At 35.6% G+C, this 16,361-nt stretch overlaps 1 protein-coding gene across 12 annotated transcripts in view; it reads right to left on the reverse strand.

The window, feature by feature from the left end:
* Nucleotides 1–760: 760 nt before the first annotated feature.
* Nucleotides 761–16,361, reverse strand: part of CCSER2 (coiled-coil serine rich protein 2) — a 188,318-nt gene continuing 172,717 nt past the window's right edge. For 9 of the 12 annotated variants that reach the window (XM_015147096.3, XM_015147099.3, XM_077945003.1 and 6 more), the window contains one exon: nt 765–5,838. In XM_015147096.3, the coding sequence (XP_015002582.3) occupies nt 5,020–5,838 (819 nt within the window). In that variant the 3' untranslated portion in view covers nt 765–5,019. 12 annotated transcript variants of the gene reach the window in all.

Genomic DNA, 16,361 nt, shown 5'->3' on the forward strand with positions numbered 1-16,361 from the left:
CTTCAATGTGTCCGCGTGTCTAAATGTTCCTGGTCCTGACACAAGAATCCTGATTTAGCTCATCTAAGGAGCAAAATTCTGCAACACTAACAACTCAGATGGCCTTAAAGTTCATACAGGTGTCTTAAGAGGTAATAAATGCTATTATCAAACTTACTATTAATGAAATTTCCCTCCTTTCCCAGAATTCATGTAACCATTTTGGATTAATAACATCACTGCATCAACTTTTTTGTATCTTATTACATACTAGGACTATTGCATCTTTATGACTAAACTGTAAAACTGAAAAAATTTGTATTCTTTATTCCTTTTGTTCCTAAAAATTATGTAACATTTCACTAAACACCTTTCTTGCCTCAAGCTATTTTGTATCCTGCTTAAAAACAGTAAGACAAAATAATTAAAATTACAAGTGTTTTCTTCCTTGTACAGCATTCTAAATCTAAGGTGCTACTGTTTCTTGAAATGTCCATTAACCATTATCCCAATATTCTAAGATAAAGCAGATATTTTATTACAATGGAAACAAAACTACTAGATCACTTACAGGATTTGTGAAGACACAACAACAAAATACTGATCAACTCCTGCTCAGTCAGGGCTTGGGGTGTGAAGATGTGTGTGAAGAAGGCAGCATGTAAAATAAAGTGTCAGAGTTGGGAAAAACATAAGCAAATGAACAGTACCTTAGATCTTTGTGGGAAAAAGATATCAAAGAAAAAGTAAACTATGGGAGTCAATGTTGAGAAAGACAAGAGAACTTTGATAATTATGAACTTTATTTTTATTTACTATGCCAACATTTTCAGGAGACACTTTACATCTGTTTTTTAGAATTCATTTTACAAGCAAATTCTAATATACAGTTTGTACTCTAAACTGACTTTTAAAATCAATAGGAAAAACAATACTGCAGATATTATTTTTGCTCTTTGTTAGTAATGACTTAGAGACCTTACATTCTCAGGGTATTATTTTGTTAAGTAAATGCTTTACCAAGGAGAAAGTGGGTGAGCTTATTCCCAACAAGATTAAAACATGTATCTTCAGTTAATGACACAGTTGTAGATTGGTGCCCACCATCAGAATCATTTAATCAAAAGTATTCTCTCAAATTGCTGCAGCAAAAAACTTAAAGGGAGATGTGAAAGATCATTAGAAAACATAATTCAAGCATGAGAATTTAAAAAGTAACAAGGCCGTCATCCCCAAGGAAAAACATCAGGTAGTACAGCTATAATTAATTTTCAAATGTGTGCATAAGCATGCAAACATAACCACCCAAACGAATTTAAAAACACAAAAACTACTGTGTAAGATGGAAAGTCAATTGAAATGGTGCTGCAGTCTTATTGATCTTAATTGCAAGCCTGTTCGGTGATTTCAAAGTACATCCCCAGTACCCTAGAGACCAGGAAACCAGTATGACAACTCTGCTCGGCTCAGAAACCAAGAATGCACCCCCGTGTCTGTAACACCATTTATGCTATAGGAACATTTGGAAGTGACAGCTGTAGGGGCATCACGCACTCTTTGATGTACTGAGAAAAAAGTAAAATACTTATCAGGACAATGGAACATTCAAAGAAAACTTAGTGCTTTAATGGGAAAAGTGACATGCTGGGAATATAGTTCTGTGAACAGCTGTACTGATATCTTCAAACAGCAACAATTACAAATTTATTTCAACAAAGCCATACCCAACAGGAGGCATTTCGATATTTCAGGCACAACTCCAAGCAATTAAGCTCATTTAAAGTGCAAATCTGATATTTTCTTTCATATTCAGATTTTTACTTGTTAAAGTACTTAGTAAATTCTAATATATATATAAATACAATGAACAGTAGCCTATATGCCTGAAAATATTGCACAAATAAAAATGAGACTCCAAAAGAAAAATGTTAGCTGGTCTGTTATTAGAAACAGTCTAAATGACATAACTCTATAATCCTTTAATGCCTTAAAATCATCTGCACCTGTACCAATAAACTCCTTAGGCCAAGCTTTCTTTTAAAAATTTGATATGCATCCCATTAACAGCCAAATATCGAAGTCTGAATACTAATTTCCTCTTTTACAAATGTGAAACTTAACAAAGCCTATAAAATTTCTTCCTCAGGACTTAGAATTCATATACTGTAACTATTTTCATTGATATCACTAGAACTAAGACAATAAATGGTTTGTGTTCCTGTGGAGGAGGATTTGGCACAGAGTTGATTTACATTAATAGAAGCAATAAACACAGATCAAGCCAAATCTAAGATGATCTTTGATTATTCAGTAGAGTTACATCCTCACTTCCATTTCAGACTTAACATTTACTAAGGAGCAGACAAGCATGATATTCTTGCAGTTTTTAAGGAAAACTGCAGGTAAATACTTTATGTCATGCAAGCATCCTAGATTTGTTTTCTCTTAATATAGTATGCTTCATAAATATACGAGGAGCCTATCTTCGAAAAGATTAAGACTCAACAAAGGTACAGAAAAGTTGAGCTAATTGGTTAACATTTCTGCAAATCCAACAGGGAAGAAAAAAATAGAGAAAAATAGAATAAATGCATGGAGGAAAAAATGGAGAAAAATAAATGAGTGGAGTCAACATTTTTATGTAATGGACGATAAAGACATTTCCCTCAGACTAGGGATTTAAAAATAAATTTAAAAATTTAGAACTTTTCCCTTAAGGATAAGGCCAGCTCGTAAATAATGTTTCATAAGGGTCTAAACCAACTTCTAAATAAACCAAAAACCACTAAGTCACGGTATGTTTTACTTTAGGGAAATACAGTATGATTCACATATTTGCAACATGTGAGAATGGTTTTCTTTCTCCTTCAAAATGATAGACTACGTATGCCCACTTACAACTGCAGCCATCATGGGTCAACTCCATAAACAAATAAGTGCTTTGCTGATTTGCCTGACTCTAACAGTATCTGGACTACGTGAAGAATGTTCTGAACTTCACTGCTTCTCCATCAGAAGTGCTGGTACATAAGAATAAGATACTGGATTTGTGTTGCTCACCTCTTACCAAATCCAAGAATGGTTTCCATCCAGTGAATGGCAAATTCATCTGATAGGTAAGGGAATGATGGGTCAAAATGGTAGCAAACACTTCTTTCAAATTTCTACTAAAAGACTTGCTGTTGTTTTTCTTAGAAAGGGGCAATTTCATCAACATACATCTTTTAAAGGAACCTCTAGAAATTTGAGCGACTTTTTGGCCATAATCCTGTTTGATACATTTTTGGTCAGCTGCTCAAAACAAACATTCTCCTTGTAAGGTTATCTATCTGAAAGATACTAATTCATTTAAAGCAGCTGCAAGTCAACAACCTAAAGATGACATGATTTGGGAGAAGAGGAAGGCAGACTTACTGAACTGACAAGTGGCCGAAAGCATAATTAGGTTCGTGCACATGGTAGCATGGAGGTTCCACACCTACCTTCTACAGCGTATTAAAATAAGAATATTGTCTTTGAAATACCTTCTAGCACCTTTTTAATAAAACAAAATTTCCCATCTTCAATTCTATTTTTTTCCAAAATCTACCTTTAAAAAATTGTCTTTCAAAAATACACCATAGATGAGGTGTAGGAGTTGAGGTCAGGAGTTTGAGACCAGCCTGACCAACAAGGTGAAACGTCATCTCTACTAAAAATACAAGAAAATTAGCCAGGCATGGTGGCGCATGCCTGTAGTCCCAGATACTTGGGAGGCTGAGGCAAAAGAATCGCTTGAACCCGGGAGGCAGAGGTTGCAGTGAGCCGAGATGCGCCACTGCATTCTAGCCTGGGCGATGGAGCAAGACTCTGTCTCAAGAAACAAACAAAAAAACCCGAAAAATCACAGAAAAGGGAAACCTAGGAGACTGGGGAGGGTGGGGGGAATATTATGAACTCCAGCTTTCTCAAGATAGTCTTATTTAAATTTATTTTTCTCAAAATATTTTAACTTGTTTTGCTATAGAAAATAGTTTAAAATCCCTATATATGGTATATTTATATCCCATCAAAGTTTTGTGCAAATGTTTCAAGTTCATTATTTCAGTCTTCAGATATTAGCAGAAAATCAATAAATATAAATATTACAATTAAAGACATAATGCTGTGGAACCTTAAAATGGCTATCATGGATCCATAAGCCCAAGGGTTCAAAACTGAATTATCAGCAAAACTCTAGCACCAACATATGTTACAAATGAATACATCTTTAGGTACAGGTTTCAAGATGTACCTCAAGCTCTCCAAAATTTACCCAGTAACAAATACAAATATAAATGGTATGTGTGTGTACATGTGTGTGTGCGCGCGCACCGCATGTGTCTGTAAAACAAGATGTAAAGGAATATATAACTGATTTGTATGTAATAAGAAACATTTTCAGCCTGGGGAATTTGGGAAATGAATCAATAGTAACATTAGCTGGCTGACCCTGGCAAGTAAAAACAAAACTTACATAGACTTTCCATTAAAAGCCTAATCTCCTTTATTCATCACAAAGCTTTTGCATAGACCTTTTAAATATACAAAACACTGGCCAGAACTCTGCTTACAGACTACCATCTTCCATTATCACCATATCTTTAGTTAAAATAGTAGCCATATTCACAGGAGAGACAAGTGAAAAGGGGTGAGGTTCTGACAACCACAATAAATACAGATCTTAACAGGACTAAACCAGCAAAGCACATTTCTTGCCTGCTCAGTAAAATATTATGAATTTTCTGACATGGAGAGGGATGGATAACATGATTCGGGCCTTTAGCAGGCCTCTGAAATGGGTAAGCAAACTTTCGTGTTTACCTGAGATAATTATGCTCAAATGGCATGTACTTCAACCAGAATATAAAATGAAGGAGCCAAACTAGTAGAAGCTTCCACATTTTAATTTAAGATTTGCAGGCTTTCAATGGAACCTCCACCATGGTAGCAAGCTGCACATAAAGCTATTACAGAACAGATTGTTTTTAAGAAACAAATTGGCAGGTGATGGCTATGTACTTAATGTATCTTTGGTTTAGGAAGACGAGAATATCGATTAGAGGCCAAACAATCCCCAGAATGCAAATTGCCATTCGGATTCTGCATGATTTCTTTTCGTTGTGTTAGTGGCCTTGGTATGCTTGTCTTGGCCTGGAAGCTTTGAGGCTCTAGTTGGGGGCTGTTTGTTTGTTTTTGTTTGAAAGAGCCTGAGGGGGGGCGGAGCTTAGATGCTTTCAGATTCTGATTATTTGCAAGATTTGTTTGACTAGATGTTGGCTGAAGTTTTGCTGAATTACATGTTGCGACTATTGGTGACTTTTTACAAGTGGAAGTCCTACTTGGAGATGATTCAGAAACTGGAGGCGGTACCAAAGAACTCAATATGGATGGCTTTAAAAGCTGCAAGGACTTGGGCTGAGACACATAACCCACTGGCGGAGACTGATTTCTTCCAACTCTCTTAGCCTGGTCTACTGTACTTGACTGGGGAGGTGTCTGAAGAGAAGTGGGTATAAACTGCATGTCACTAATTTGATTGTTTGCCAAATGATAAGGCTCTTGAGCATTTACAGTAATGTTTAAGTTTGCTTCAGAAGGTGTACTCTTAGCCACATCCATTGTTAATTGTGGGCCTGATGAAAAAGGCTGCTCTTCCAAACCATAGTTGCTTTCTTGTTGCAAGACTTGTGTAAAGCTTTCTTCCAGATGCGCAACACCCTGATGCATGTCTTGGATTGCGCATTCACTGTGGGCCTCGATATGTTGTGGCTTTATTAGTTTTCCCTGGGTGTGGTCTGTGGGTCTGGGAAGGCTGCTGGAAGGCTGTAGTACTTGAGGCTGTTAAAATTAAAAACAACATTAGCAACAAGTTATTTTAGAAATTCCACCCAGATTTAATATAAATACCAATTAGGCTATGTTGGTACTTATTATGGCTTTAATATGGAAAATATGTGGAGTTTCTTTTAATTAAAAAATGAACTGCAATATTCAAGCAAATTAGACACACACAAGAGTGATAATGCAAACAAAAAATGATACAGGCAGTAAACACTGAACAAGATCCAAAATTAAATGAGAAAAAGAAAACATTAAAATACTAATTTATTATAGAAAAATTCCTGCCATAATAGATTCGTTAGGTATTTTAAAACCTTAGAGCTTGACAGAATGATTCTATAGCTTTTGGTTTAACCTCCACAAAGCATTCAGGTGTTAACTGTGACCTTCAGAATACTACTTACACTAAAGTTAAAAAAAAGGTTGTATACCACATTAACAAGTGTTCTTCTGTCAAGAATGAAAATTACCAGCAGATAACAAGATTTAGAGTAAATACTATATTCTCAGTTTATGTGAAATTCTATATATTTAACAAATATAGGTCAAGATATTTAGCTAATGCTAATCTCCTTTTAATATTCTTGTTGAAAAGTTTCCAGATAAAATGTTTTAGAGTTTATTTGGTCTGTCTCACTGCTATTATGGCTGACATGTGAAAAACAGATGTACTCTAATCAAAAGTAAACATTCATTTACTTGAATTTAGAATAATCAGCCTTTTGAATGATGGCTCAGACTAAAACAAATGTGAAGTTGTCTTTGACCGGAACTAAAGAACAGAAGCCTGCAACAACAAGGTTCTTATGGTCTATATGCCTCACACGTACTTCCCTGAAGCTCATTGTGTAGTTACGTTTCAAAAAAAATCAGAGGAACTATGCAATTTCCACGACTTGGTGGTATCTAGTAAAAAATACAAATCTTAAAACTATCTTTCAATGGCCCAAATAGTTAAAATACATGGGGCAGGGCCTACCAGGCCTGTCCTGATGCAGTGGTATTTGCTACAAATGCATAAACTCTCTTTCAATCTCTCTTCTGTCTCCTCTCTCCTCTCTCCTCTCTTCTCTCTCTCTCTCTCTCTCTCTCTCTCTCTCTCTCTCTCTCTCTCTCTCACACACACACACACACACACACACACACACACACACACACACACTTTCTTTAAATAACGTGGGCCAAAATGTCAAAGACTTTGGCAAAGGGCTTTACAACGTGAACTTCAAAGGGCCATTTCTCACTAATAACTTTTTTTTTGCTAAGCTAATCTATGAATAAATCTACATATTAGCTCTAATTTCCCCAACAGAAGGGGCGGATCTATTTATACTGCATCATTTGTGTTTTTTCAGTTCTTCCACCTCCCTGACCAGCACTGGACAATGGCTGCCCAGGATCAGCAGCCAGGGATTAGATTATGGCTGGATTGGGAGTGACTGAGGGCAAGGCTCATCAACTCATGGAGGAGGGTTGGCTGTGATGGCATACGGCTGACTTGGCATTAAAAAAAAAAAATCAAGACAGTGACTACTCAAAATTAATCTGTACAGAAATATGTCACATTAAATCATATTGCAGAATGTTTGAAATAAACAAGACAGCTCAATTGCTGCCTCAAGCTAAATATCCCAGACTTTAAAGTCACTGGGTGGCCGGGCGCGGTGGCTCAAGCCTGTAATCCCAGCACTTTGGGAGGCCGAGACGGGCGGATCACGAGGTCAGGAGTTCGAGACCATCCTGGCTAACACGGTGAAACCCCGTCTCTACTAAAAAATACAAAAAACTAGCCGGGCGAGGTGGCGGGCGCCTGTAGTCCCGGCTACTCGGGAGGCTGAGGCAGGAGAATGGCGGAAAAACCCGGGAGGCAGAGCTTGCAGTGAGCTGAGATCCGGCCACTGCACTCCAGCCTGGGCGACACAGCGAGACTCCGTCTCAAAAAAAAAAATAAATAAATAAAGTCACTGGGTATTTTCACAGTACATCAACACAAAAATTAATAAACTGTCCCGCAAAACAGAAGATACTAAAATCACCACATAATTAAATCAACAGATTCTCCCTGGGGTTCCCTAGACAAAAATAACTGTACCAAAGTGATCAAAAACCTTGAAAGATTAGTGAAAAAATAGAGCAGGACCATATTAAACAAACGAAAATCTACCAAAGGGAATAAAAAGTAATCAGGAAGGAGGCATCATCAACTGGTTGGTTGAATGGGGATTTGTTTTCCCTTTTCACCCTCAAACATGGTAAGATATTCTAGTGCCAAGTTAAAAATCTTAAAGCAATTTAAGACTTCTGAAAATATCAGTGACAATTTTGGACTTTACTGTAATATGTCTACTGCCAATAAGAAAAAAAGGTATAAACGTGTGCTATCAGTGAAAAGCATAAAAAGATGATTTTTCAATTAAGACAGGTAATAAACTGATTATTAAGACAACCAACCTCCAGAAATGCCCAGGAAAGGGCCACTGTGAACTATAAATTTGTACTGTTTTGTACTCACCACTTGTACTGTTTTGATTACTCACAGTACTCAACTGACCACTGCTTATCAGAGAAATAAATGGAAATACAGCAGAGTCAGAAAGACCAAGCTATTTGTATTAAATGCAATAAAGCTTCATATCAAATATTAATGAATTAGAAAACAGCCAGTTTTTAAAGAATAACAAAATGTTGAGTCAACTGAGAGGAATTTAACAGTTTTATAAATAAATGTCTAAACTACAAGTTAGACATATATACTACTAGTGAATTACATTAACTAAATCAGTGGTTTCCATTGCTAAATAAAATTTTATATTTTTATTAAAAATTAATTTTGGTGGCATGATATAATTTGCCAAATCAATGTCTTATTTTATTATTTATTTGGTAACTATATTTGGAAGATCAATTCCACTACTGTAAAAACAAAAAGTCTCTTTCACGAGGAATAAGAAACACCTATAATGTGAGGAATAAGGAAACAACTTGCTCCTGATATGTGGAAGACTACATGGAAGTGGCTACCCACTAAAGACTGGATTGCCGCTAATTACACCTGCTAGCAAGTTGAACAACAAGCTACCTCTCAACCTCTAGCAAGCAAGGCAGAGATGTGTTCTGATGGCTTGTTGCTACAATTTCCCCAAATTCTAAACATTCAACTGTGTTAATATAAATGCCAGATATTAATTCATCTTGCCCACATCCACTACTACTTCTATGGCCATTAAAAAGATGCCCTCAGACATTTTTAGAGTGTAAATATAAAAAGATTGCATATCCTCACGGATAATATAAATAGGAATGAATATCAAAAACTATACACTTTTTAAATGTTTATTATGTATCATGTACTGTACCAGAAGTGAGAAAATCTGGAGCTGAACAAAACTTTGTTCCTGTGCTTGAGGAGCTCAGTGAGGGAGACAATAAGGTAAAGGAATGATGCGATCATGTCTTAAGCACAACAACATATGGGAACAAAAAGAAAACATGCCTGCCTGGAGAGGTCACAGGAGGCATACCAGAATGGTGAACAATCTGCCCTGAGTTTTAACAGGGTAAACAGGAGTTTATCAAGTAAACAAGAAGGAAAGAATATTCTGTGTAGTGAGCTAGTACATGTCAAACACAAAGGCAAAAAAAGGCCATGCCATGTTCCAGTCACTTCAAATTTTAGACTGAATTTGAAAGGCTAGTGCAAAAGCATAGCTAAGGGCCAGCTCCTAAGGGACTCATGTCAGGCTAAGTAGCTATGACTTTGTGTTGTAGATGATGGGAGATGTGGATGAATTTTAAGCAGAGGAATCAGAATATCTAATGTGTGTGTTTTAGAATGATCACTCCAGCGGAACCAGTGAGGAATGTAACCAGTGGGGATGAAATTGTTAGAAAAACCATATCATAAGCTTTTTGGCATAAAATCTGGAGAGGACTGAAAAAGATGTGAAGGTGGGACTGGCAAGATGAGGTATTGGCTTGTATACAAAAAAGGCCTTTGGGGATGCTGTCCACTAATCCGTGGATTTCATTGCCTCAGAAGCCCACAAAACCTAGAGGGCAAAAGGAATCCCCCCACTACTGGGGGACTTCAGGAAAGATCTCATATCTTAACTACTCCCTGTAGTCACAAATGAGTAAAACTTTAATCCTGAAACTTGTGGAGGAGTTGGTTACTGAAGCATCAAAACGAGGACCTATCCCCAGACTTACAGAGCTAAGTGCCTCTAACTGAACTCAGCAACTTCAAGTCTTACTTTAATTAGATATGTAAACTTCAGCACACCATTCTGATAATTCTCAGATTAAAGAGTTCCATGCGTCAAGGTCAAGAATGTCAGCAATAGGCACTACAGGGTGGTTGTGCAAAAGGCTTGGTAGACATCTTTAATAATAATCGTAAATGTCTATTTTAGGCTGCTTTACAAAGATAAGCAGAGACTTGGAGCTCCTTATAGGCATGTACTATGCTTTATTCATTTTTTGTTATAGCTGGTATTTCTAGTATTTGGCACAAAGTAGGGATTAAATATATATTTGCTAGATAAATAAATAAGTGAATAAATATTAGTGGTATATTCAAGAATTACTTATTTGGCCAAGAATTACCAAACTGATTTAGGTCAATGATGAAGCATTAATGCTTAAATAAAAACTGGTTTCAAAAAATAAACACTGATGAAAAATAATCTGATAGGAAAAACCCATTGTTCCCTCCAAATAAGTCTGTGATTAGCTTAATGATTCATGTTTAGAAGGATAGCAGGAAATACTGACTGCATGTTATATGCAAGTACCTCTCATAATGACCTTTTAAAAGCTTAGCCACTAACTGTTTTTTATCTGAAGACTAGAAATAGGTTGGGAAAAGTGTCTTAACAAGCATTCAGCTACTAGAAAATTCTAATAATTAAATATGATTACATATGTAAAACATTTAGCATAGGACTTCCTAGCACATACTATGTGCTCAATAAATTTCATCTATGATTATTAAAGGATGTAAGAATGATGAGTTCAAGCCATAGCTATTTTGTAACTGGGTCTTCGAAACAAAAGTAAGTTCTTTAGCAATATAATAATAAACTAGAATATGAGGTTTCTAGGATTCAAAAACATATTTCAATAATGTCAACACTATCTATATGTTCTGAATCCATATCAAGCATATTTGATATGACATAGAAGTCAAGGCTCTTTAATTGCCTTCCTGGAGATAAGAACCAGAGCAAAGACATGCAAGTTTAGAGAGAACTTTCCAATGGCTCTACAAAGGAGGTGGTACAACACAATATTGAATCACTTAGCTTTTAGAATCAGGCTGATCTGAGTTTGAATCCTGGATCTATCACCTATAGATCTATCACTGAGGCGAGATATTGGGTAAAAATAATCCCACTACCCTGAAATGGAATTTCATAATTTACAAAATGAGGGTAATATCAGTATATATACTTCATGGAATTGTTGCAAATAATAACCAGTAACAGTACAATGCCTGACACATAAACACCTGAGAAATGTTACACTCTGGGCTCTTAGAGAACAGTGTTCCCTTCTTCCCAAGGGTATAGATCCAAACTCTTGAGTTTGCATGCATGATCTCTAGTTATCATGAGACTCCTAGGTGAAACATACTGTTCTTTTCTTTCTATAAATGAGTAAACTGGGGTCAAAAAATGTTAACATGTTCAAATTCAAACATTTTGGCAAATGGCAAAGCCAGAATTTGAACCATCAGAGAATTTCTTAAAATACAGCACTAAAATTTAATATTCTGTGCAATTTGATTAGTTTTGATGAGTTCACAGGCTTTCAGAATATGCAATATAACCAGATGATTATTTTAATATATTTTAAAACACTACAGGCAGATGTAATACCAATATTAGGGAACGAACTTTCCTGGATAATGTCCTATTTCCTTCTTAGATGATCTAGCCTACCCAGGATAACTTTCAGACACTATACTCAAGCCACACTATGGAACAGTATATCTGGAAAGAGGTGATTCCACAGTGACCTATTGGGGGAAACATAATGAACATGAAAAAAGGCATAGTAGTACCCACCAATGAGCAAAACAGTTCACCTTTACTGTTCTACAACACTTCAAAGATCTACAGCATTAGCATACGGAAAGGCACTCACGCCAGTTTTTGAAAGCATTCTTGTTCTAGGGTTATTAGCAAAAGATGGCAGCTAAAATGTCAAGTCCTGATGGAGTAAAAATATGTCAAAGTGTACCAAGTAGAAAGCAGGAAATGTTCCAAAGTGTAATAATGCTACTGCATGACAGACAGAATTTAGCTAATTTTTCCCGGGTACATACAAGTTTATTGTTATTATTAAATACATTTTAACCATAAAAAGGAAGGTGGAAATAGAGCCATCTGTAACATGCCTGTACTTTCATGCAGGCTCTGACATGCATATCATGCAAACTGGAAAAAAAAAAAACCAAAAAAGTGATTATGGGGAAGGTGGTAGGAAAAAATCCGAAATTGTACTGTACCACGCTTTGTCAGAGAAGTAATGGACTAACTTCTCAACTCCTTGCCAATGGCATAATGGGAGAGCAGAGACAAGAAAAAGACAGGACAATGGCATCAGAGACCACACACAACACCAAGGATTGCCATGACTGGGTGGCAGCCACAAGTATTTGCTTTGCTATTCTTGTGTTTTCCTAGGCATTATTCATTGTTTCATTTAATATATTTGTACATAACAAATACATTAGATTTATACTTTCTTACTAATTTGTGAGTTAGTACAAATACTCATAAACTCAGAAAGGCATGTGTAAAACTTCTCACACTTAAGAGAAATCACTTGAAGACTCTTACCAAACAAAATATTGAAAATAATTCTGATAAAATTTAATATTCATACTCCAAATACTTAAAAATTTTTAGTCCCAAGTAACCCCTTATGAAGGAGATAGAAATTAATTTTTAAATAATTTGAGAGGCTTCTGCATATTATAAAATTAAATAAGATTAAGTATGTGTTAGATTTATTTATTTATTTATTTTTGAGATGGAGTCTTGCACTGTTCCCTGGGCTGGAGTGCAGTAGTGCAATCTTGGCTCACTGCAACCTCCACCTCCCAGGTTCAAGCGATTCTCTTTGCCTTAGTCTCCCAAGTAGCTGGGATTACAGGCACCTGCCAGCATGCCCAGCTAATTTTTTTGTATTTTTAGTAGAGATGGGGTTTCGCTATGTTGGCCAGACTGGTCTCGAACTCCTCACCTTGTGATCCACCTGCCTTGGCCTCCCAAAGTGCTGGGATCACAGGCATGAGCCATCACGCCGGGCCAGTTTAGTTTTATTACTGCCATTGCATTAAGGACCACTAAAGGTATAATCTGATTTTAATCTGAATATGATGCAAATTATAAGTGAGGCTCTGCACATCAGTATAGAAATACTTAACTGTATCCCTAATACTGTATTACAACTAGATTTAAAGATTTTTGTTTTAGAGATCACATGAAGCCAATCACAGCTTCCAGTGCTTTTTGGGAAACAGGAATGCTCTTATTCCTCTGTATCTCAAAATGGTGCCTCTAGACCTCAGAAAACTGAGATAGCAGATTGATAATATAAATTGTTTATATATAATTTCTGAAATAAAGAGTTCAATGGCTTTTCTAAGTTGATGACTAATTAATCGTTTTTTGGTTTTTTGTTTTGTTTTTTTTTTTTTGAGACGGAGTCTCGCTCTGTCGCCTGGGCTGGAGTGCAGTGGTCGGATCTCAGCTCACTGCAAGCTCCGCCTCCCGGGTTTACGCCATTCTCCTGCCTCAGCCTCCCAAGTAACTGGGACTACAGGCGCCTGCCACCTCGCCCGGCTAGTTTTTTGTATTTTTTAGTAGAGACGGGATTTCACCGGGTTAGCCAGGATGGTCTGGATCTCCTGACCTCGTGATCCAACCGTCTCGGCCTCCCAAAGTGCTGGGATTACAGGCTTGAGCCACCGCGCCCGGCCGTTTTTTGTTTTTGTTTTTAAAGTATCACAGTGATTAAGAGGGACTTAAGCATTTACTACAGAGGCACGATCACTTTTAGATGATTAATTTCGTGGGTCCACATCTCAAAGACACAGAATCCATTAACATCTACCTCTCAGACGATGTAGAGTAGTTCAGGGAAAAAAACCTAAATGGCATCATAATAGTATAGTTCAACTGATGTGACCAACAGACACAGTATATTTATCCAGAGTACAAGAATACTATAAGCATTATGGCACAGGAAAAAAGACTGGCTAAAAAAATCTCACAAGCTGCAAAGCAGATTGTAATAGAATGCTTTATACAGAAAACACTAATGCTGCATTTCTCATAATTCCAAGAAACTAACCCATGCCTATGTTTGTGGAAGGCCTATTGGACCATGAGTTAGATGCACATTTCTAGTCAATTAACCAATGACTATACTAGATAGTCCTTGAAATTGGCTGCAAAAAGGTAGAAAATACCATATTCGATGTTAACCATATTTAAATTAAAAATGAGCATACACAAAATTGAATTAGTAAAGTTTTTTTACTGAGTTACTCAGTTTGCATTTCATTCAAAAATATTTTATTTTTATGAAAAGTCACTCCCAGAGCTAATTTCTAAGGAAGCTGAAGCTATTCTTATGTATAAAATTGATTACAGACACATATTGGAGTCAATCAGATTAAGCCTTGTTAATTTATACATTATGAGCATGTTTGACAATTCAACAATTGTCAAATACACATTTGACACATCAAGTGGCCTTCGAAAGTTCATATCCTTTAATTAAATGATATCCTTCCAGGAAGTCTATCTAAGAAAAGAAAGACACTGACACTGATTTATACACAAAGATAAAATGCTTACCAATATTCCTCTCAGTAACTAGAAACAACATTAATGCCCAATAGAAAAAAATCTAATTTAGAATATATCCATATAACACATTATCAAGTGGCCATTAAAATGTTAATTTCAACGAATATTTACCATATAAAAATGTGTGTATATATATAAAATGATACTATGTGAAAAAAGCAGAATGACTGAAAATACATAAATTCAACTTTATAACATAATATTTAAAAGACTGAAAGGAAATATACCAAAATGTTTCTTCTAATTCCTCCACAGTGAGTCACTACATTACTATTATAAATAGGACAAATGTACATTTTGAAGCAAGAGTCATTGTATTTACAAAAAATATTTAAGGTTCAGACTCTGGAAGTAGAACAGAATTATGGTTTGTTCACTTACCCTGAGAAAATTACTACATCATTTATTGATTTATTATTTATTTGCATCTTCCTTATTATAAAATTAGAATAATAGCTCTGACTCTGAGTTGTTGTGAGAATCAAATAATTTAAATGAAATGCTCAGAAAAGTACTTAAGACATTAAAAACATAATAGGTATTCAATTAATATTAGTCTTTTCCCCTTTCTTAAAATGTATGGCTAAATTTTAAAAAATATACATAAGAGTTTCCTATAGGAATATTTGTGAAAGTGTAATTTTTAAGTAGCTCTTAGAAAGATTATCCAACTGTATGAATTTAAAAAAACAATTCTCCAGCCAAACGGACTAAAAGAATAAGGATAGTGAATTACTAAAGTGAGACAGCGCAGTCGAGGATAAGCAGGGAAATGGCAAAAGTGGGCATTCAGTAAGATCAACATTTTGACTGAACTGAGGAAAAGCTGACTCTGACAAAGGGCTCATTAGCCACTTAAGCCACTCTATTAATATTCAACAACAAAAATTTTTTCCTGCCACAGACAATTCTTAGGAGGCACCACTTAAAAATGGTATTTCTGCAAAATAAAAAAAGCTTTACTATGATTATACACACAAAATCTATGCACATTAAATTATCTACACTTCTTAGCCTTCATATTTAAAGTTAGTATATTAAAACCTAAATGCTGATATTTATATGGGCAAAACAGACCAATGCTTTTTTAACTGCAGGTTGCTAGGAACATTTAAAAAAATAGAATAGAGAGAAAAAATATGAGAGGATCAAATGGTTTAAGAGAAAGTATTGTCCCATGAATCTTTTATCCAAATTTTAAATATACATACACAGTGAATCGGGTTGTAAATACATACTTTCTCTCAGTAAATACATACTGGGCTGTCATGTAAAATAAATTTATAATCACTGCATGTCAAAAATGTTTGTGAAACACCCCCTGAAATTTGTAAGAGAAAGAAGATGTGACACAATATAAATTTGTCATTCTTAATAAAATTATGGTGGACACAACACTACATCAAGAAACTATCAGGCTATTACGACACATATAGATGCATTTACGTAATTTTTGTTGTTTTAAAATAACTTTTTCCCTTCCCACTAAGTCACTGCACATGGAAGGTAAAAATAAATAAGATTTCTAAATTTAGCAAGCAAGATACTAAAGAGCAAGTTTTAAAAGCTTAGTGAGACACAATAAGAAATTAAGTATTATTTCAAAACATACTTTTTGAAAAGTCGAGTATTCCG

The sequence above is a fragment of the Macaca mulatta genome, chromosome 9, assembly GCF_049350105.2.
Source record: "Macaca mulatta isolate MMU2019108-1 chromosome 9, T2T-MMU8v2.0, whole genome shotgun sequence".
In the NCBI taxonomy this organism is placed as follows: Eukaryota; Metazoa; Chordata; class Mammalia; order Primates; family Cercopithecidae; genus Macaca; species Macaca mulatta.